The sequence below is a fragment of the Anopheles funestus genome, chromosome 2RL, assembly GCF_943734845.2.
Source record: "Anopheles funestus chromosome 2RL, idAnoFuneDA-416_04, whole genome shotgun sequence".
Taxonomy (NCBI): domain Eukaryota; kingdom Metazoa; phylum Arthropoda; class Insecta; order Diptera; family Culicidae; genus Anopheles; species Anopheles funestus.
The window spans coordinates 98297661-98319543 of record NC_064598.1 but is presented as its reverse complement, the minus strand read 5'-3'; the positions used below and the strand labels follow the sequence as shown (position 1 = coordinate 98319543).

At 42.8% G+C, this 21883-nt stretch overlaps 2 protein-coding genes across 5 annotated transcripts in view; one reads left to right on the top strand and one right to left on the bottom strand.

Moving 5' to 3' along the window:
* The window catches only part of LOC125763523 (ankyrin repeat domain-containing protein 29), a 356565-nt gene extending 345623 nt beyond the window's left edge, over positions 1 to 10942 (bottom strand). Inside the window, exon 1 of the mRNA XM_049426792.1 lies at positions 10933 to 10942. The gene's annotated coding sequence lies outside the window, so the exon portion shown is untranslated. The remainder of the gene's footprint in view (positions 1 to 10932) is intronic.
* The window catches only part of LOC125763435 (probable G-protein coupled receptor Mth-like 1), a 144004-nt gene that overhangs the window by 44052 nt on the left and 78069 nt on the right, over positions 1 to 21883 (top strand). For all 4 annotated transcript variants that reach the window (XM_049426639.1, XM_049426640.1, XM_049426642.1 and 1 more), the window contains exon 4: positions 20182 to 20260. In XM_049426639.1, coding sequence (XP_049282596.1) covers positions 20182 to 20260 — 79 coding nt within the window. The remainder of the gene's footprint in view (positions 1 to 20181; positions 20261 to 21883) is intronic.

The following is a 21883-nucleotide window of genomic DNA, read 5'->3' as shown; positions in this document are numbered from 1 at the left end:
GGCGAGCGCCTGCGTTTAGATAAAAAGGGCATAAATCAAGGAATTTTATTTCCAATACAATTGATCCCCATTAGGTTGCTCTTGTCTTCAGTCCACAGATCAGCGTATCGGATTTGGTTTGATAACCCGAAACCATCGGGCAGGATGTTAATAAAACCAACATGTTATTATGGAGCTGGAATGTGCATTTCACTTTCCCTTGTCCTTCTTCTAGGCGCGTGTGTATGTGTGTCCGTTCAGCTGATTAGAGGTGTCCAGAAGCGTACCGAAAAGGTGAAGGCTTTCTCGTAAATTAACCTTACATGTGAACTGTGAAGGCTTTTACCATCCCAGGATGGATCAGATATCGAAGGTGAACCTGGCCAGCGCGTCACTCGTCTGTTGAGGGTGGTTCGTCGGTCTTGGTCTTGGTGGTCTTTAAGGAGCAATCAGTTTATCGTGGACTGGAACTGTTGGTGGTTTCCAATACCGGGAGTCGTAACCCTCCCCCGTTGAGCGCTTTGACCTGGAAGTCCACATTGAAGAGACGGATGCGATAGCAATACTTCATGGCAGGCATGGATGAGGTTCCATCCGGAATGATGGTCTATTGGGTATTGGGCCGTGGAGATGAAAGTAGGTCTCCAATTCTACACACGAACACAGAACGGCGAAGTTTGTAGCGTCGTTTCGGAATCGGGTTATGCCCTTTTGCGTTGAACTGACTGATGCTTAAGCCGGGTCATGCGCACGTCTGTCGTCTGTCTGCTTGTCGGTGTCCCTCAAGCAGCAGCTGTCAGGCAGCTGTAACTTCCAACTGCATGTCCGGTCAACGGAGACTCCGTGCAGACCATGACCGATCCACCACATATCAGCTTCGAAATTCCATCGGGTTGTGTCTACATGCTCAGACGCAAGATGTAATAACTACTGGTCCCGAACCTATTGGTTTTGTAAAGGAAAGGGATTTGTGGGACACACACTCAACAGCATGAATCACATTAATTATCACCCGCCTCGTATTGGATCGGAACATCGGAACGAATCGAAACAAATTGGAAATGTGAAGAAGAACCGATCTTCTCATCGCTTCTGATGCAGTCCAACGATCTGCTCCCGAAGGGTGAAAGATCATGCATTCCAACTGCAATCGTGGCTTTTGCCTTACTATTTTTACTTCTCTCGCCAACATCCGATTCCGATGTCGTTGAGTTGTTCCGGACCACCGAGCTTGGAGGTTGAAACGAAAGGGTAGCGGACAAACCCGTCCGCAAATCGATTGCGATGAAGATTTATGACATTTTAAATGGATACACAAGCGCTTTGTGATAAATCTACCGACACTACCGAGGTGGAGAGAGTTATGGAAGGGGCAACGGGAAGACGATCACTGTTTGACTTCAAGGACGCGTGGTTTCGATTTTCCAATTCCAATGCTGTGTGGCGCCAAACTCAAGTGGAAACAGAAAACAAACAGTTGATCACTAGCCAATGTCAAAACGTTGGGTTGGTGCCAAACTGCGTACAGAATCGGAATTGGCAAAAGGGACAACAAGAAGACAGCGTAACAGAGAAAAATGTGTAATAAAACAACCCAACAGTGCGGTGTGGATCAATTGTCGAATGGAGTGAAAAATGGTGCAGTAATTTTTTTTTGCAAAAATCTGTTTTCTGTGTTTTGCGAGGCGCGCGTATGTGCGTTGGATCATGCACGCACATGCAGTCTTGGCAGTTTAACGAATGCTGCACGCCACTTGAGGATGTTGAAGAAGTTCCAAAGAACGCTTATGACGCGTCTTGGCAAACAAGCGAATTGGGGTTGGGCAGTACTAAAGTGAGAAAGATGAGCAATTGGCATTTCCTCTAGCATATGCACTTTTTTATTTCTTCCTTTTGACTTCATTTAGTCAGCCGATCGAGAGTGAGGCAAAACGCGAGAAATTTGAGATTGAGGCCAAATGAAAATTCCTTCGCAACTTAGCAATCAACCACCCGCTGCCGCGTCGGTGTTCACTGTTGTTGCATGACCGTAACTTCTGCCAGGCTTGGCAAATGCCGACGAGAGATGCACGTTTGAAAGTGAAATGGATTTCGTGATTCTTGTGCATTGGATTAGTTTGGTTTCATTTCCTCCGAAGACACTCTGACAGGATGACGGTTTTTTTTGTATGTTTGTGTCTGGTCACAGTGGGCAAAGAGAAAGGCTCGAACAAGGGCAAGTATAAGGCTCGCGTGATGTGGATATCTGAGATGAAAGTGCACTTGGATTCGTTATGAGCAGCAGAACGCAAAGGTCACGATCGGAAGGCATTCGTTTTCTGGAAGTACGCAAGCTGCGGACAACCCCGCACACTGTTATATACGATTGCCAGTTTTAATTCTATTTCTGATCGGAATGTCAATTCGCTGCGTGGGAGATGATGTGAAGCTGTCCTGACAACATGCCGACTGAGGATAGGGGGTGCATGATCTTACCTCTTCATTCGGTTGCGGAATTCATAACGTAAAACCACCATGCACACGCGCTAGAAAGTGTGTTTCATCCACTGTACGTAGCTAATTAAATCAATTATCAACAGCTAATTATATACGTGCAGCACAGATGCAACAGTGTGTGTCACGTGCGTTTCCTCCCGAGAGTTGCGCTCAAGCGCAACGTAAAATCTGTTCGACGCTTTCTTGCCCGGTGACAAATGGTCGGTGCATTCGTCTGTCATTAATCAGATCACATGCCGTGTGAGCGTTACCATCACGATGAATAGCTTGTTATGTAGTGTGCTTTTGCACACTGGAAATCTTCAGAATGGAACGGTTCAGCAAACTGCCTAGGCAACCACTTTTGAAATGAAATGCAACCTGTACAAATGCACACAGCGATGGTTTGCAAGTGTGTTCAAGAAGTTGGTGACAAACTTCGTAAAGAGGCAGGAAACTTTGTGAATGACAGTGAGACGAATAGATCACTTTCACCATGGCAGCCATTTTGATGTAGCGAGTAAAATATGTTCCTAAAAGGAACTTGGGAAATACACAAAAAACGGAATCTTCTCTAAAGGGGCATTTGTGAGAAGTCTTCTTTAATGTCCGATAGACAGCATGTTTTACCATAGACATCTTGAACATTATATGTCTTGTCTGCAGTTCTTCAGTATCCAAAGTTTGCGGATTCTTTGAGGCAGAAAGCAACAATTGCCCGACTGTAAATACTGTACACGTACTCAAGCCTATGCGGTCTTTCCAACAACCACTCTCCCCAAACATGTCGATTGTGATGAACCGTTCGGTGAACGGTAGTTGTCGGTTGTCCATAGAAAGAGACTCTATTTAAAGTCGAAGAGGCGTGGATGTTGCAAAAAAAAGAACCGCAAATCTCAGTTCTCGCTGTCGTCTCCAGTGACGAGAACACTGGTGCGTCTAGCCAGCCCAGATTGTTGACGACGACGGACGGTGAAGACGAGATTGTAATTATTGTACGACTTCTTGCTTTGGTCGACTAGAAGAAGCTTAACCGCAACATGTGAAGTGTTATTCTTCGGAAGTCTCCAAGGGCGGGGTGAGCGTGTGTTTTGCTGCACTCCAGAAATTCTGACATTTGTTACGACCTGGCTCGAAAAGAGGCTTACAGTAAGTTTGCTAGAAAAGATGACGAGACAATTTCAGTCCATTCTAGAACACTGGATGTATGGATTTGTTTGTCTGAATGGGTGGGAAAAGGGCAATGAAGACACACCCGTCCAAAAGCTGACTTCGAAGGACAACGGAAGGGGAGCAACAAATGAGTCGAATAATTATCACCATCACGACAGGCGTTGCGAGCAGTTTGTTCCGGCGGGATAAAGCTGCACTCGGCAAAGAACCCAGAACTGCCAGACAGAAGTGTCATTGCGGTTGTCTGATGTCAGCCGTACGTGACTTTTTAGTGTTTATATTTTCATTTCTACTGCACCGCGCATTAACAGGAAGGACAGGAAGAGAAGTGTCCTGATGTGGTACAATTGTGCATCCTGGAAATAAGAAATGGAAAAAAGACAACCCGAACCTTCACTGTCGCAGATTTTAGCCGGATGGCGAAGACTCGTGCAAACAGTTGCAGAAAAATATATGCAGAATTTGCTCTATCTCGTCCACAGATCCCTTTGTCGGTTAGGAGTAAAGCGGTGGCAATGAAAATGTGAAGGTCTTTCAGTTGCATTAAGCCTACGGAAGAGGGTTCCTGACGTTTCTTTCCCTCACAGCACACTGCCTTTTCAGTAAAATCTTGTTCAAATACTTGAACAAAATAAATGAATAACTTCCTGCTTGTCGCAGTCACAGGAAAGGGAATCCGATGCTGGAATGGCTAGTAGTTTTTGTGGGTTTGTTTACTGCTGACACACGCATTCCATTTCTGCACATACCGTGTTGCGTTGCTATTTGCTCAAGGATAAGGATTTCTGCCAACATCTGTCGGGTTTCGTCTACGATGGTGTCCGGAGGGATGGCAAATTTTCCTTCCTTTGGTAGACGCAAAGCGAGAAGGTTTGGCTTTCATATGCTAATATGGTTGCATAAAGGGGTCTTTAGGATACATTTACTGAATTAAGGTTTTAATTATTTATCTCAAATTGCACGTAAAAAAGGGGAAATGGTAGAAGGTGAAGCAAAGCCATTCTTGGATACAGGCAATTTACCCAGATTGATAACGTAATTTTAAAACCATCTGTTCATATGTTCATCTCGTGTTGGTAGTCTTTCGGTGTCTTAGTCATGATTGAGAGTTCCCGAAACACGTGTAATTCGTGGTCAACAGTTACCCAAAAAGGGTCAATTGCAGGTAATGTACCTGGAAATCTGATACAGACCATTGGAAGAATCGCTTTTTATTTACTCCATCTCCTACGTCACACAGGGTTTTCTTCAAATAAAGCCATGATTACATGTTTCATAAAACGGTCAATTTGGAGTTCGGTTTTGTGGTGCTGTTACCATTTTAGCTGGTTAAAATCTCTGTCTTGTTCAGGAAATATGATCACGTGCCGACCGTACCATTCGATACTGTCTTTTCCAAAGAAATGGAAGTCCTTGAAGGAGTCCAGAAATCAAGCCAGAAATTGATTCGTTTCCTGCAGTCATGCAACCGTAAACCGTTTCCGAACTTCGTGACGTTGAATCCCTTTTCCCGCAGCGAAATAAATCCGCTTCTCAATTTACCTTGACTAAACCAAATGCGTGAACCTTACTGAATTCCTCTTCTCTTTCTCGTTTCGTTTCAGGTAAGCGGCTTGGTTTGACATTTGCACGGTTCCACTCGCGGTGGTGGATCATCATAATGAAGGCTTCTCGGTTCCGTGATCTGTTCCGACCGTGTGTCATAATCATTAACCGGTCGTGGCTAATCTTCTTCACCATAACATTACTCGCAGCTCGTGTACGGCTGTTGGGGATACACGGGTCAGCAATTTTTAACACAAACTGCTCAAGGTCTTCCAGCAGCTGGGGAGGGGGATCATTTTATGAGTGAAAGTTTGTGATGTTGAAAAAAAAAACAGGGTACAAGAAATGTGTGCAATCCAAGAAAGAAGATAATGACGCTTGCAACGATCTCATGAAAAAAACGTGCCGATAAGTATTGTTCCATCCCATGTTGATTCTTCCCATTCTGAGTTGAGGATGTACATTTTTGTGCTCCTTTTTTTAAGCAGAAAAGAAATGTCCCTGCGGGTGGGTTTAACCCGCATCCGGAATTGAGTCCGCTCGTGAGTCGATCGCGAAAAAGGAGGTCAATGCCAAATCGGAGTGAGTCAAAGGAAGAAAGTGACTGGCGCTCGTTAGCAGCTGGAAAGATCCGGCACTGAGATCGTTTTTTTTTCGTGCAAATATCTTCGCAATAATTGTATATCGATGAAGGAATATGCCACTGCAGCAAAAGATATGGTAATAAACGTGTTGAAGGTAAGAATCCGGTCACTCTTACGTCATCGCAATGAGAAAAAGAAAGCGATCTTCAAATTTGACATTTTAATGACAGATGATTCCACAGAACCAGACATCAATATTCTGATGGTGATGTTTGGTTTGGAATGTGCCAGCTGTGTTTTATGCTCAGGGAATTTTTTTCCACAACACAACTCTTCTGCTAGATTCCGTCGGAAGCCATGATGTGTTGAATTGAATTTGACAGATTCGTGGCGCATTCCTTCTTCCAAAAACCGTCTCCACCAGCACTGCGGACATGGTCGAGACGAAACTGAGAGGGACTAATTAATCAACACGCTTTAGAACTACTGCAAATGGCCGGTTGGATGCAGGAACTTCTCGTACATCTTGTTTTGGGAAACTATTTTTAGAGGTTATGAATGTTAATGACCCTTTTGGGTCGGAGAGTAGTTCCGTAAGGGTTCACAACCCAGGTAACTGATACTGGATACTTTTTTTGTTAAGAGAGTGGGAGAAAGCGATATACTTTTACGCTTCCAAGGAAGCCATCCCGGTTCTGGAGTAAGTTAATTCTGGCTCCAACTTGCACAGACCCCTTTCCTTTGTAACGTGAGCTGCATATTAAAGCGGATGCGGTCGTTTCTGGTACGCAGCAGAGGTTTTAAGAAGGAGAAAAGGTCTATAAGGGTGAGGAATGTTTTGAGTAGAACATTTTATTGACACCTTTTTACTCCGCCCGGTTCCTTCGGTTTGATGATGGTTCCGCACAGATGATGATGTAGCATTTGGAGGTTAGTAAATAAGTTATTTATACACCGGTGTGCGGTATATAGTGTGGCACTAAAATTATGTTTGAAATGTGTCACAATATTGTGGGTGGTGGAGGCGTTAAAACATTAAAACTACCAGCACAAACTTTTGGTTATAGGTTTTTATAACCACCACGAAACGTGGGTTCGGTTACGTTAAATTAAATTTTAAATGATCCCGCCAAACATTCCAAGGCGTCGAAGTGTCACCCAAAATGTATCAAACAAACCAACGAGTTGTGTTAGCAAGTGTCGTTTTGTCCCCTAGTTTCACACATTTCGAATGGCGAGTGGTTTGGATCGATATTTGGGCGATAATTTTAAGCAGAAAATGAAACCGAAACAACACGGCCCGAGTGCATTTTGGACGTTTTTGTCGCTTTGGGTCGTAAAAAAAGAAATTTTTAATACTTCTTTTCAATTACTCTTCAAGTGTGCAGTGCTGTTGAGATGCGTTTCCTCCACGGGTGTCGTAAAATGGATGGTTCCATCCAGCAAAGGCAACCAAAACCAGCTACACCAGACACGGTTTGTGAGGGTATTTCTTTCCTTTGGTGTACTGCTTACAATGTATGTAATTGTTGCTTTCAACTTTGGAGCTGCTGAAATCACAATCGTAAAATACATTTGTAACACGGTGCTTCGTTTTGATTTGTAAGTAAAATATGTAATATATACATTGGAAATATTTTACTAAAAAATGCCTAGAGTGTAATAAATTTCCCTATATGTATTAAAATCTCAGCTGCGTTGGAAAATCAACACATTTCCATTACAAATTCTTTCTTTTGCATACCAACACTCTTCAGTTTGTTGTGACGAGCCCTATAAATAAACCATAAAACAAGGATTGAGAAGTGTACGTGTAAATAAAGTTTAATTGCACCACGGATGCACCGCACTCGAACTCGAATGTCTCCTAGGAATTCCTACGGTAGCGATTTTTCATCTCCTTTCCCACTGGATTCGATACCGTATGAAAGAGCGGGTTTCAAGTGCGTTCCGAAAGATAAATTTAAATGTTTGTCACAGACACACAACAACAAAAAATGAAGCGACAAATGCAATGAGCCTTTGGAACGCGTGTGTGATGATAGATTGTTTGAGTAGACGAAGAAAAAATTGTCCCTCTAGTTGGTTGGTTCAGCTCAGGATTCTCATTAGTCAAACTGAATGTGTATTTTTTTGGGGTTATTTTACCCCAATTAGTCGGTGCATTGCGTGGGGAGCTGTTTCCGAAAATTCCTCATTAAGATTTACGATAATATGGCTCATTTTTTCGACCTCGACTCATTCCACGATGCAATGTCGGGATGCAAATTCTCATCCAATTCTTCTCCCGTGAGGAGTAACATTTTGACAGGAAATGCTTCATATGCAACCTTTTAGGTGGAGTGATTGAAACTACTGCAAGCAGTTTTGTGGCTGCAACACACAAGAATTAAGCCTCTTGAGAAGCATCTGCCGGAGAAGTACTATTCCGCTTGTTTCGAATTGTTTATGTAGAGCTCCCTATTCTACACCTCCTGAAGTATCGCCTGGGTGGCAAAGGTCCGGAACACTGGATGAGACTTTCGTCGTTAGAAGCGATTGTTTATGTTTGCATGTTGATGTTGTTGTTTTCCACTTTCACTTTCAAGGGTGGAGAAGAACATGGCGCACAACAGGGGGGAACTCTCGGCTGACTTTTTCCTTGCATTCTCTTTCTCTGTCGTTCTATGGTTTCTGGGCACATTTCGATTTATTTTCGTTGGGTATATGCTGCTGCGTCACCATGCAGCACAACGCAGTCATTAATAAATAATGTGAAATTATAAAATGTACAAATAAACATCGTTTCCATGTGGTACTGATAGTGGAAATTCTCGTACCGAAGCGAAGAAATGGGGGTTTGTCGTAAAGACGGTCGAAAACAGACTTTCCAAATCGTAGATGAATAAAAATTGTGTCTTTGCAGTGTGTGCTTTGCGAGATTTAATTTAACTTTAGTTAGTTAACTTTTTTAAAGAAAACTGAGCTATATTTTTTATAATTATACAAAGTTTTTGTATAATAAATTAGAGGATTTTTTACAGCTTAATTAACGTATTGAAAAAATTCGATCTCTTCCCGAGCAAAACCCTGCAAAACTCACCCACCCTGTTCGGCTATTACTTAGCGGCTTTCGTAGATAAATGGCGAGAAAAATGTGTTATTGCAGTACAGAACAGTGGCCGCGCCACTTCCTGCTCTGTACTGAACAATCGCAACATCCACCCCAGTTAGTAGCCGAGCAGTAGATTCCATTCTTTTCTCGGCCTACTTCATCACTGCCTGGTGGTGATCGTGGTTGTCGAGACGGCGGGGATCCGTTTGCCAACCACAATCGGTCGTAGTCGTCGGTGTTTGCTTCTTTTTCCCGCCACAAAAATAATGAACTTAATTAAAAGTCGACGAGATTGTAAATTGCGCCACCATTTTGCGTGACACCCACACGCGCCGACCCCCCAGTTCGCATACCCGGGAGTGATCTTGTGCCGTCGAGTGCCTATAGGCAACTCGTTCGTATTCCCCATCCAGGCACGGTTTACGGAAGGGTTTGACTAAGAGTAGTTTCTTCTTTTTTTACTGTTTATCTCACCACCGTAAGAACAACTGTGTACCATCGAAAGATTAGTTTAATTTAAAGTTTCTGATAGAGTGTGAGGGTTTTTTTTTGCGACAGAAATACAAGAGCAGAGAGCGCGTATAGCGAATGAAGTGGTATCAGGGAAAGAATTAATGGCTAGATTATAAATTAAACACCGTTCTTTCTACGGCGTTGGTTTGTGGCTTTCGGCTTCCGGGCATCATCTCCTTCAGTTGCACGGGGATTGCATTAATCTGACCTTGGCGTTTCGTAAGATTGGAAGCGAGCAAGAAAAATATATCTACTTTCCTTTCCCCCATCGCCACAAGCTAGCTAGTAGTATTGAACTGTTTCAATTCCAGCACATCGCATCGTTATGTTTCCCGACACCCCATTAGTGTCCGATGGAATGTATGGACTTTGGCATTGGCCTTCTGCTAGCCCTCACACGGTACGGTCGTTTGATGTAGCGCCAACGCAAGGGTCAATGTTGGGGTATCTTAAATATCATTACCCTGGACATGCAACACGAGCAGCATGAAATTTGTGATCCACGTGCACGAAATTTAGGAGGTCAGTTTTATGTAGCGTACAAAACATGTTTACGTTGGGAATTTATTTAGTGAAACAAAATGGTTGTTACACACCCTAGAAAAGCAGCACAGTGATATTTAAGCCACAGAGTGAGTTTATGATAATGAAGTAAATCACATCTTGTTATTTTCTCATGTTGAATCTCTTGTTTCAGGGGCACTTTTTCGCTTTTAGCATGATGGCCCCCCGTTTGTAAGGCTACTGGAAACTTGTCATAAATAATGACAGCAGCCTGTTGCCTGCTTGGAAGCGTTGTTTATTTATTTATCTTGCGTTTCCGAACATCTAGGATTATGAAACGTAAATGGCTGATGGCTGGAATGAATAACACTGGGGACGGAAAATAGAAAAACAAACGCGCTTTCCTTCGGATGCAATTTCATATGCTGTTTAGTATCTTAAAGCGTGTCCCTTCTCTGCAGTCTTATCGAGTCGTCGATAGAAGATTTCTCCAGTTACAGTCATTTGAAAGCAGGTTTTAGTTCGTTGGGTTTTTTTTCCATAAGGAGCGATTGTTTTTCAAGTGGAAAAAATAGCAAAATGCCGACGACAGGAAGGAAATGAAAATGAAGCGGAAATTCTATTATTTCAGCTTCGGCGTAAGAAAAACAATACTTGAAACGCCAGGATGCAATCCCGAAGACGAGCGATGGAAAGGGTGACGCCTTCGTGGTTACCTTGGGTGTATCGCAACCGTGAAGAAGTTTGCTGTTGGTGGAGACGGAAAAATATGTCATTATCTTTGGTTCCGTCTGTTCCGACGAGTAACCTCCAGAAGTGGGGAAGAAAACGAAGACCACACGCGTTATTTTTCCAACAGCTTCTTTGTTGTTTTTCTTTCCCCCTGGCACTGGTTGGATATTGTCTATCGGTTGGAGCGTCCGGAGGCAGCGAGAACAAAAGCCAAAATACCTTCCAGACAAATCTCAATGAAAAGGAAGCGCGTCCCAACCGCACTGGAAAGTGCAGTGTTATTGGGAAAGAAAAATCCCAGCGAGAGAGGAAGCTGAGTGGTGGACCTAGGACTTTTCGAAATTAAATCCTTCCTACTCAGCTTGAAGCGCACTCGAGAGCAGGAATTTTCATTCCTGCAATGTGGCGGGATGGAAGATTAAATATATTCTCCGCTTTTCATTTCACTCTTAGGATGTTTTATTAAAAATCATGCAACAGGATGGAAAAACGAAATATCAAACTCGTGTTGAACAAACTTTAAAGTATCCTTTAAATCTTTTGACTAAAGCTCAGGAAAGTAGGCCAACAAGATCGTTTTTTCCTGTGTTTTTAAGCAATCGCTTCACTCCTAGCTTTCTAACTGGACGTACTGTTGTGAAAGGCTTTAAGGTTTTGTGGCAAATAAGCGCAACTTGTGGTGCATGTGTATGCGTGACACTTCAACAATCAAACAGAAAGGCAAGGTACAGGCGAAAGTTTTTTGGCAAACATTTATTGGGTCCCTATTTCCGGGATGCCAAAACGGATGCCAGGGCCAATCAACGATGCTCCTTCTCCCTTTGCCCCCGTAGCAAAAGTATCAGGGAAATGGAACACACCCACACACAGGAAGAGAAAAACGCATTCAGCGAAAGATAAACTAGTTTTTCTGGGCTTTGTGAGAAGTTTTTCCTTGAGGTTAACCTCCAGTACACCTCAACCACTTTTTGGGACAATTCTTTAACGATAGCTTTCGTTTCGGATTTTCTTTTTTTTTGGTGGCAGAGGGCATAGGAAAAATAAAGTTTTATTGGTCTTCCATCGTTTCGCAACAGCGCAGTAAAGCTTCGAAAAAGTAATGCACTTTTTTGCTTCGCTCTTATTATCGTTCATTGTGTGTTGTTATGCTTTTTTCACCATGCTAAGAAAAGATAATAAATGTTACGTTGAAAGTTTGTTGCGTTCTGGTCAAAGGTTTTGTAACTCTTAAGCGAAGTCATAAGCAAAGAAAACCGTTTTCGCTTACCAAAACTTCCGGTTGGGGATCTGTCGTTTTAAGAGTGAAATATAGAAAAGAAATTGTTCTTGACTATCTCTGACTTTGGTTTTCTCTGTGTTTGGAAGGAATCCAATTATTTTGAGGACAAAGTAGAAGTTGTGTTGTTGTTCTGTGTTTCGTTGATTTTGTTTATATACAAGATTTGAATACATCATAAAGTAAATAAGTTCAACCACGAATCTTACCTTTACTTCCAACCACGAAGGAAATTCAACGAAAAGAGATGGATGTATTTCCTGCGCATCTATCGACTACCGGTGAAAATTCTTCCCCATTAATGTAATTCCAACAAGAGCTATCCGGCATGGGGGAAAGACCACCGGTCACGATCAGTTAGTATTTAAAATCTCAAAGAAGGAGATGGCCCTGATAGTTTGTGTTATTTTTTCCAACCCCGACTTGTTAAATCGGTCAAACCTCTCGCAGTCTGTACGTGGCGCATCCTCCTATTCTGGGTCACTGTGAGAAGGGATCCGTTGCGGTGGGTATTGGCTGAAAGGTTCCCTCCCGCTTTACTAATTGGGTCATAGATCAAGGGGCTCTAGATGTTCGTGATTGTTGCGCGAGGCGACGATTTGCCGAGGACGATTCGTATGAAGCGCTCAGTAGTGAAGAACGCGGGACGATATGTGACCGACCTACGATGTTAGATATTTGGTTCGGAATAAATCAAGCGTTGTGTTTGGACCGCTGTTATGTTTTGAAGATCATCTTTGATCGTGTTTTCTTACGACATTTCTTCTGTTTGTGAACGGTGGTAGCAATTGGGGAGATTCGTTCAGCTCGAAAAGCCACAACGCGAGAGACACACGCACGCACACACACGATGCTGTTTAATTTAATCAAAATGAACTTAATGTTGTGAAAAAAGTGGTTTGATTTATCGAGTCAACCACCAGTTTTGCAAATTCATATTTTTATCTTAACGGACATGCCTCAGACGAAGCATTCTTAGAGTCCATTTGACGGCTGCTTTCAACAGGTCTTCCTCAAACGTTTGACGACTCGCGGGATCGTCACGAGAGGGAACACACGCACGCACACTCAAATTCCTGCCTAAAATGCGGCGTGCCTTAATGTACACCCTGCCCAGTTTCCCGGTGCTAACAGAATTCTTCTCACTCAACAGAATGTGTAGAGTGTGCCAATCGGAGAAAACCTGCTCCATCAACAGATGAACTCCGAAAAGTGTTGTCCGTGTTCTAAATCAAACGAAACAGTAAATTAATTCAATTACACATCTACCCCGTTTAGAGTGGAAAGTTTCCATGAGGTTTCTGGATCTTTCGTCCCACCTTGTAATGTATGGTGTGTTCATGGTTTAAAAAAAATCTCCTCACTCAGCCCAGATCTCATCACAAAAACGGTTCTAATTTTGGAGCAATTTAATGGAGCTGAGGTTTTTTTTTTATTCTACATTTTTCCAATGTAGAAGTTTTCCGAGCCCGAGTTCGAGAAGAGCCAATCCGGAAGAGAATAATTTGTTTGTATTGTCATTGGTCCCCGGATGGTCCGAAAGCTATTAGACGTTGGGTTAACTTTATGTTGCAAAGATACGAAACGTTTCCCATTCGTACCTTTTATACGAACGAAGGTTTCTTTTTTGTACATAGTTGGTTATTTTGTTTTCTTTTTGCCCTTCAAAATGATTTCCTCCACTTGAGAACTTGATTGTGGAAAACACGAACCACTACGAGTACGGGCACTTTTGTTCTACGGTCCCGAAGGAAACATGTCGTTTCCCTTTTTTTCTCATGGAAATGTTTTCCTCCTCAATAGTCCGTACGTGTGTCCACTGACGAGACTAAAATGAGAAGTTTGGCCCACCCGAGACACGGGCGAGATGCGATGGAATTTGTACCCTATTTCCGGTGCTTTGAAAGCTTTGTTCTCTTCGTGCCCTTATGTCCTTGTTGCACCGAGGAAGGGCAACATATTTTCTCGCAACTGTAATGAATTTAATTTGGGTCCCTTCCTGGTTCGGCCCGTTCGGACAAGTTGTGCTGTGTTCGGTCCGTGTCCGTGCTGCCAGGAAATGGTTTCCAGGTTTTTGGTAGAAGAGTAGCTTCACTTGCCTAACCATCATTAGGTTTGGAGACTTTGGTACACTGTTGCAGGACCTGGCAGAATTTATGAAATTCAATTTACTGACACCAGGATCGAATAAGAGCGCGGGCGAATCGGGACTGTAGTTCTGGTGTATAAGAACCGTAGTAATAGCATGAATTTACTCCCTTCCAGTTGGACCGTTGTGCGAGTGTCGAGGCTTTGGATGATTTACTACGGTACCGGAACTATCGTTACAAATCCCAGCAGGAGTAGCTTTCGTGCCGGGTGGTCATTTTCCGGAGGCCGGAAATCGGCAAAAAATTAATGACCGTCTCGCTGTGAAAAATGTATTTCCGAAGTGTCTGTCTGTTGGGAGAATGTTGTAGGGAAGAAATCGATACCGTTTCCCGACTGGTCAGAGATCGGTGCCGTTTTGTCTCTTTAATAGACTGGATTATGAACTATAATGGGTCAATTTAATAAAACCCAAGAACGGCCAATTTTGTGTTCCAAATGTTACATTTCATGGTAATTTTTCACGAGAAATCTCAAAGTGTGGAGGAAGATATTAAACTTTGTGTATGGTTGGAAGTAGTATTTCATCACTTGATTTGCTGTCACAGTTTGGACCAACATTACGCTGAAGTTAATTTTTCACCGCCCAACCAAAGCAAGTCGTTCCAACTCTTTCAACAGTACCATGATCATCAATTACACGGACGGCACAGTCAGGTTAATTTACAAAAAGAGATTAAACAACTCTTTCGCTCGACGTTCGCTGATCCAACCTCTGTTGCTGTAGGCGTACATTTAAGCCCCCCCCCCCGGTTTTATACGCCCTACCTTGACCGGCATTGAATTGCGTACTATTTTGGTCATCTCATGATCGCCCCATAAAAATAGCTTGGTGCTTCAATCTTTTTATGGTGGTCGCGTACACGGTCCACGACCGTCGGCAGCATATTATGTGAACGATTTTATTTGCCATTTTTGACGCAACGCTATCAAACTGTCTTCCATGAACACAACTGGTCGTTGGATCAGTTTTGTCACGCTTAAACGGAATGCAATTTTGCGCAAAGAAAAGATTTTGCGAAATTCCCACCGCGAAAGATAAACAACTGCTAAGGATAGGCTGGAATAAAAACTCGCACCATCAAATTGGCGTTTTGAGAGTTTCTTAGTTGCTATTTTCTACGCGTATAACACTCGATCGTAAAAATGTTACGATCATTGGGAAGTTTTTCCCGCGCCTTTGTTAGATATGCCGCGATATAAAGGCCTATAACCAGTGGAAAATCCGAATGGAACATACCTTCTGACAGCTAAATTCCAGACCATCCTTTAGTGATTTTCCGCTAACCCTCGGTAATGACGGTTCCGGTGCCACAAATTCTTTCCTCACTTTTCGTCGATCGGATACGAGCGGAGATTGATGTTCAGTTTTTATGTCACTTTGCGAGAAGATCGGTGTACACTTTTTTCCCTCCATATCTACGCTGTGCTGTCGATAGAAAGAGTTCCCCCCACAACTGATCGTGCCTTTCGAATTTCCTCGCCACCTTAATTAACTCACTGAGCGGAAATGTAGAATTTACGATTCTTCACGGAAATTGCGACGATCGGCTCGAAGAATCATGATCTTTCGTTTTGTACCTTTTCGGGAGAAGCAAGCCTCACTCAGGAAAGAGTATTGGAAGAAAAAAGGGGATCGACTACAGCATTTGTGCTACCGAGTGTACGCCGACCGAACGGGAGCAAACATTGATTTTTTCACATAAAAATTGTTTGGACGATGTAGCGTAGGATCGTCGTGATTGCGATCCAGTAGCGATCGTTGGCACGCCGGACGGAACGGGTTGTTTAATGCTGGGATGAGAAGCCAATTCAGAAGTGTCGGCTGGTGAAAGTAAAACCAAACGATTTGAAAATCTAACATCACCCAGCAAAGGGATATTTTGCGATGATTTGATCTTTTCTCTCACGCGCTGGGAAAGGTAGCTGTGGAAGTGGAAAACATTATCAGATATCAACCTGGTAGATGGTTACATCCAAAAGGCAAAAACTGTTGTCAGTTACTTGTAAGAGGATGAATACAAAGCGTTTCTCACCTTTGATCTGACGCTTGTGACACAGTTTGCACACGGTGGCGCTTTTCTGGCTCACGTTTTACTTCACGTAAAAATATTCCACAAGCTGTAAATGTAACAATAATGCTTGTTTAATGGGTCTTCTGGTGTTGAGGAGACCGTGATAGAGATCGTTTGCGAGTGCGGGTAATGACCAGCAGACAAAGTGCTTTCTCTCGATTAACATCATTTTTTGTGATACAAGAAAGTGAAGAGGTTTTATAAAGTAGTTTCTAAGACAATGGCGTTGGAAGGGCTACAAAATTGATGAAATGCACCGAGAATAAGTTTTGGATCTGAAATGGAAAGAATAAAAGCGAAGTTTTTTTAGCAACATAAATTACAAACAAATATTGTAATTTAATTGAATATTCCCAATGTTCTTCCAGCACCGCTTTGAAGTTCGGAATGGTTCCCTCAAGTTCTTTGGAGGACACAATGTTTTGTACCGCCAAATTGGGCCACACTTAGCAACCGTCTCACGAACGTAACGGCTGTACCATGCAGCGTAATGGACACAAGAATTGCCTACGAGACAAACAGCGTACGCTTCATCACATCGTACGCTACCATGTGCACCTTTGTGGGGACATGCCGGGCATAATTCACGTACATCAACACCTGCCGGCATTCTTCCCAGACGATGACGTCCAACGAGAATGCGGGCGAGAACGGTGCAAATGGTGATTCCGTGCGCGCAAAACTGGCACGATCGGCAAATTCCTAAATAAACAGCAGTACCTCGAGTAAATGGTCAACGTTGGTAGCAATTAGACGAGCAGGTAGGGCCGTCGCGGCGTTGGCAGAAGCGATAAGAAGCGAAAGAGATCCCTAAGCAGAGTGCAAACCGTTATAAAATAAATTCTACGCTAAATACCATAAATTACAATGCAAATTTATTCTGGACTCACCTCCGTGCGGGTTACAGACATTGGTTACAAGACCGCGAGTTTACCTTTTCGAGTATCTGTCAGTAATGGTTACTCCCGTGAAGTCCGGAAGCGTTTGCTTACAAGGCTTACCCTCCGATAGATCTCGATCGACCAGTGACGATGGATGTACACCGGAGTTCTCTCTCAGTCGCAAGATGATAATTCTTTCAAATGAATTCACCTTAATTGCTTATCACAACCAGTGCCCACCCGTCGTTGGGGTTGTCTGGGAGGTGGTTGGAATGTGTGCGGTTGGCTCTTACTTCCTTGTCAACTTTCTTTCGGCGTTACACCACTTGACAGCTGGGTGAATTGTGTCAGGGTGCAACCAGTGTACTAGTGCTTCTGGTGGAACCTACTGATTCGTTAAGTTCCAGCAGTTCTCTTAGATGGAAGTCTTCATTATCATATGCCCGAAGGCACACATCAGACGCGTTGCTTTCCAGAAAAATAGATCATCTTATAGAAAGGGGGTTCACCTACCACGGCTGGATTCGATTCTAACGGTTACTGGAAGGAAGCAATCGTCTTGAATATCTCGTTCTTTTGATGCACGTGTACACACGCCGAATGGTGGAAGAGCTCAACCGCAGGGTACTTAGCATAAAGTGAGTTTGCACGATTTACAATGAGTCGGTTTGTGTGTTGTTCTTGAACACGGTGGATTAGCTATAGCTGCGGGGTGTATGAAGGCGTTCGATCGTACACGATTGTGATGTTTCTACCGAACGTGGCGGAGGAGGAATCGAATAGGAAATAGGGATGAGGAGGAAAGCATAAAGAGTAATACCAGCAACTAGCGTTTATTAATCGCTCGCGGTAATCAAGGCCCAAGATTGAGAAACCGTTAGCAACCGTCTGATGATGTTCTACATCGAGACTGTTCTAAGGCAGCTCTTGGTTGCTACTGGCAGAGGTGCGAACATGTGTGTGAGCTCAGTGATGAGTTGGGAATCGAACGCAAGCCTTCGAACGGCATCAAAGAATTCGTTTAGCACACCCATGGATACAATGTTGATAATTGGAGGTTATGTTTTTCCTCGGATGTCGATCGATTCCAAAAACCCCTAAGGTCGGTGAGATTGTCTTGGATAACGGTAGCATAGGTTTGTTTCTTTTTTTTTAATGTCTTCTACAGTTTTAGTGTTAAAGAATGTTTCCGCATTCAAATTTGAAGTTATTAATACTTATATTCCTCAGTGCTCTCTACAATCACTGTAAGTTGCAATAATTTATTCAAATTATATGTATCTTTCCGAACCATTTTATTTTCCGTTTTTGACACGCAAACGGCGAGTGTAAGTTAATTAATTTAAATTACCTTCTCCAAATAATTGGAGACTACTTAGCTTCTATTGACATTCCAATTACGAATCGTTTCCCTCTTTATCAACGCATAAATCATCCTCAAGTGCTGGTTTATTATGATTGATGTAATACAGGCTTGGTTTTTCACACCTTTTCTACGCCAGCATGTTTGTGTTTAGTTTGATCCTCGCGTGCCACCGTTGAGTGGGCCTCGGTTGATATTTGTCTTGCATCTTTGCAGCCTATTAGTATGGCATAATTTAAAGCACCTACATTTGTGACCAAATGTTCGCTTATTTATGATTTTCACCTTTGCTTTGTTTGGCAGTTACGTCAAAAGGTGAAAACAATTGAAATGTATTAACCCTACCTGGATGGCTTTTCTGAAGCTTTTTGGAGCGTAAGGTCATTGAAACTACCCGCCACCGAAGTATTCCGAGAGAGGGTTGGGTGAGGTTATGATAATTATGACGTTGATTGTGTTTGGTTAACAGTTTTTTTTTCGTTTCCAACTGTTGACGAGAAAGATTTATCCGAGGTGTTCAACCGAGGTACTTCAAAGGCACAACACGCACAGAGTCCTTAAAGTACGGGACGGTGATCCAACAGGTCGCTTCGTAACTGATGAAACCTTTCAATGGTGAATGACCGGCGAAAGAGAGATACAGAGTTGTTGCGTAACTTAAATCATAAGCAATACACGTTTGTCAGAGTACGTCACGTGGTTTCGATTGAGGCGCAGATATTCCATCTCGGTTAGGCATGACACATGTAGTCACAGACATCAGGCAATCAGAAATGTCGATATTAATTACAGCGGCTAGTTGTGAGATCAGCGAGTACCGTGATCTAACGGCGGTCTTGATGATTAATGAGATTTAATTACAGCTCTGTTTGTACTCCATTCGATTGGAACGAGTGTACTAATGTGTATTCTTGAAACACCAAGACCGACCGGGTGCAAGCAAAGGTGTCGTACAGTTCTTGGTACTACGATCTAAATTGTTCTTTTATGACGCAGCCGGCGACTCTATTGATGGCTAGGGCTTTATTATAATGCACTACGCTCAGAGAATGCAGCTTAATATTAGTTCTGGTTTCCGGTTTGAATGAGGAAAATGGAAAAGGTTTCCCAAAGGTACATGGAATGACATCATGCTGAGTGGCCACTCATGAAGTTTAGTGGAACTTTTGTACCGTGTCCTAATGAACAGGTCTTTAACTCACTGCAAGGATCACAGTTTTGTAACAAACTTTTCCCGCGTACCTATCGTTCTTTTAGCGTATAGTTTTGAAGTCGGTAGAAAATGGTAGTTTTTCTTCCTCGACGTTCCAGAAACAAAACACCACAGACACCATTGACTCGCTAGCACAAGACACCACTCGGACACCTATTGTGAAAAGATTGTTCGCACATCCGGTGTAAAACACGCTGATTTTGTTGTCCGAGAGAAAAATTGAAGGAAAATGGGAAAATAAACGAAGTGGCAAAGCAAACCATCCAAAAGAACGAGAGCATGGTTGAAAGATAAAAGCTTTCCGTTTTACTGCAAAATGGTCTCGCTGGTTGAAATTATAGAAGATTGTTTTGAAGAGCCAGTTGGGTAAACCTTTCGTTTCGCGCAACAAAAAAGTAACACATCTCGTGACGAGGTGATGTTTAGCTGGGATTAAAAAAAGCTACAACAGAAAACGACGAAGTCTTTAATACAATGGACAACATCGAACAACAACGGCAAACGAAGTCTTTTCCACAGTAACGTGGAACATTATCGACCCTAAAGCATAATCGCGCAACCGAACGACGTTAATGTTTCGCTTTCATCTAATGGGTTTTTTCTTCCTTGTTTTCCCTTTTTTTCAGCAATCATGATGCACTTCTTCTTCCTGGCTGCATTCTTCTGGCTTAACACGATGTGCTTCAATATCTGGTGGACTTTCCGGTAAGTGGCAAAAACTAGAACCAAGGGCGATATTATTTCTCAATTTTGTAGCTGTTTTGTTTTATTTGTTACTTGATTCTTGAACGACATCTATTTTCATTCGATGGAAGTAAAATTTTCATACAAAAATGGTGCAACATGACGCACTGAGAGCAGAATTGAATGGGACATCCTTTTCAAAGTCATCCTCCTAATTGACAGCAACTGTTGCGTGAATCATCCGCTCTGTCCGTTCGTTGCATTGGTGTCCTTGTGACGAGCTATTAGCGACGCATTTTTGGGAGACTTTTTTACTTCTCCAATGCTAAACATTCAAGCCCACGTCGGTGTAAATTCCACACGAAGAATTCTGGACGACATAATCTCTCCGTGGCGTGCAGAAAACTAACCGATTCGTCAGGCACCCAAAAGCAAAAGTTTTTTGACTGACGAATCCATGAGGATTTGTTGATGCATTACTGGAAAATGCATTCCGCTTCTGCATCAGGTAGTGTGGAATTTATGTCGAACAGCCGCGAAAGCCATCGAACCGTACGGCGTACGTCAGCGGCGTGGGATGAAATGCAATTAGGGAAAAGTTTTTGGCACATGCCCACGCCAACGACGTCGTCAGGTTCGAAAGATGGAAAACTCGTTGCAAACAACGTCAAAATGAAGTGGTAGGATCATTTGTCGTTGTTGCGGAACGATGCAAGGTGGTAAAGTTAGAAGGAAAATTGTGTGCAAAAGTTTTCACTATGGACGAGAGTATTTGGAACGTGCGCACGAAATTACGAAAGATTGGATTTCGGAAGAGTTCTGTGTACGAGATCCCGTATACACCGGTACACGCTGATTGGATTATCATGACCCCATGGTATCATCGATTAGAGCGATCGAGTGTGTAAAGAAGGTTGGTGGAAAGTTTTCTTTGTAAAATATTTTAAAATATTCTAGTTTTCGGGAAACGAGTTTTATTTTTCAAAGTAATGAAGTAACTCTGCAGAAAGATTAATGGAGCAGATTTTATCGCACCTTTAAAAGACAATGTTGGAACGTAGATTACACTGAAGTTTAATGGCAAACATTACCGAAAACATGACCATTTACCGGTTTTACCCCTTTCGGCACATGTTTTTCACACACGCGAATGAAACTGTAACAATATTATCATTACATCAGACGAAGGCCTTATTTCCTTCGCGTACGGTTCGTGCGCTTACTTGCACATTTAGACAATCGCCATTTCAAGCCCAAGAACCTGCTTTTGTCTGATTGAGCCTTATAAAATTCTTTACCTTCACAATGATTTGCACAAATTCTAGAGATTGCGTCTGTGATCTCGTTTCGCTGCCCTCGTATTCGGGCTAAGGTGATCGTGCAAACTTTGTAACGGTTTGCAAATGACAGCAGCACAAAGAATGGGTTGAAACGCTCACATCATGAGCAAGCAATTTTTGGGCGTTGTATGCCCAGGGTAGCAAAAAAACATCGATTGTTTTTCTTAAACCGGGTGGCTGTCATCGGGTTGGAGCAAGTGGAGCACGCTTACTATAAAGTGATCTCGGTTGGATACATTCCGTACATTGGCCATTCTGTAAGTGACAAAAGCCTTTCAGAAATGGTAGCTACTTACGGACTATT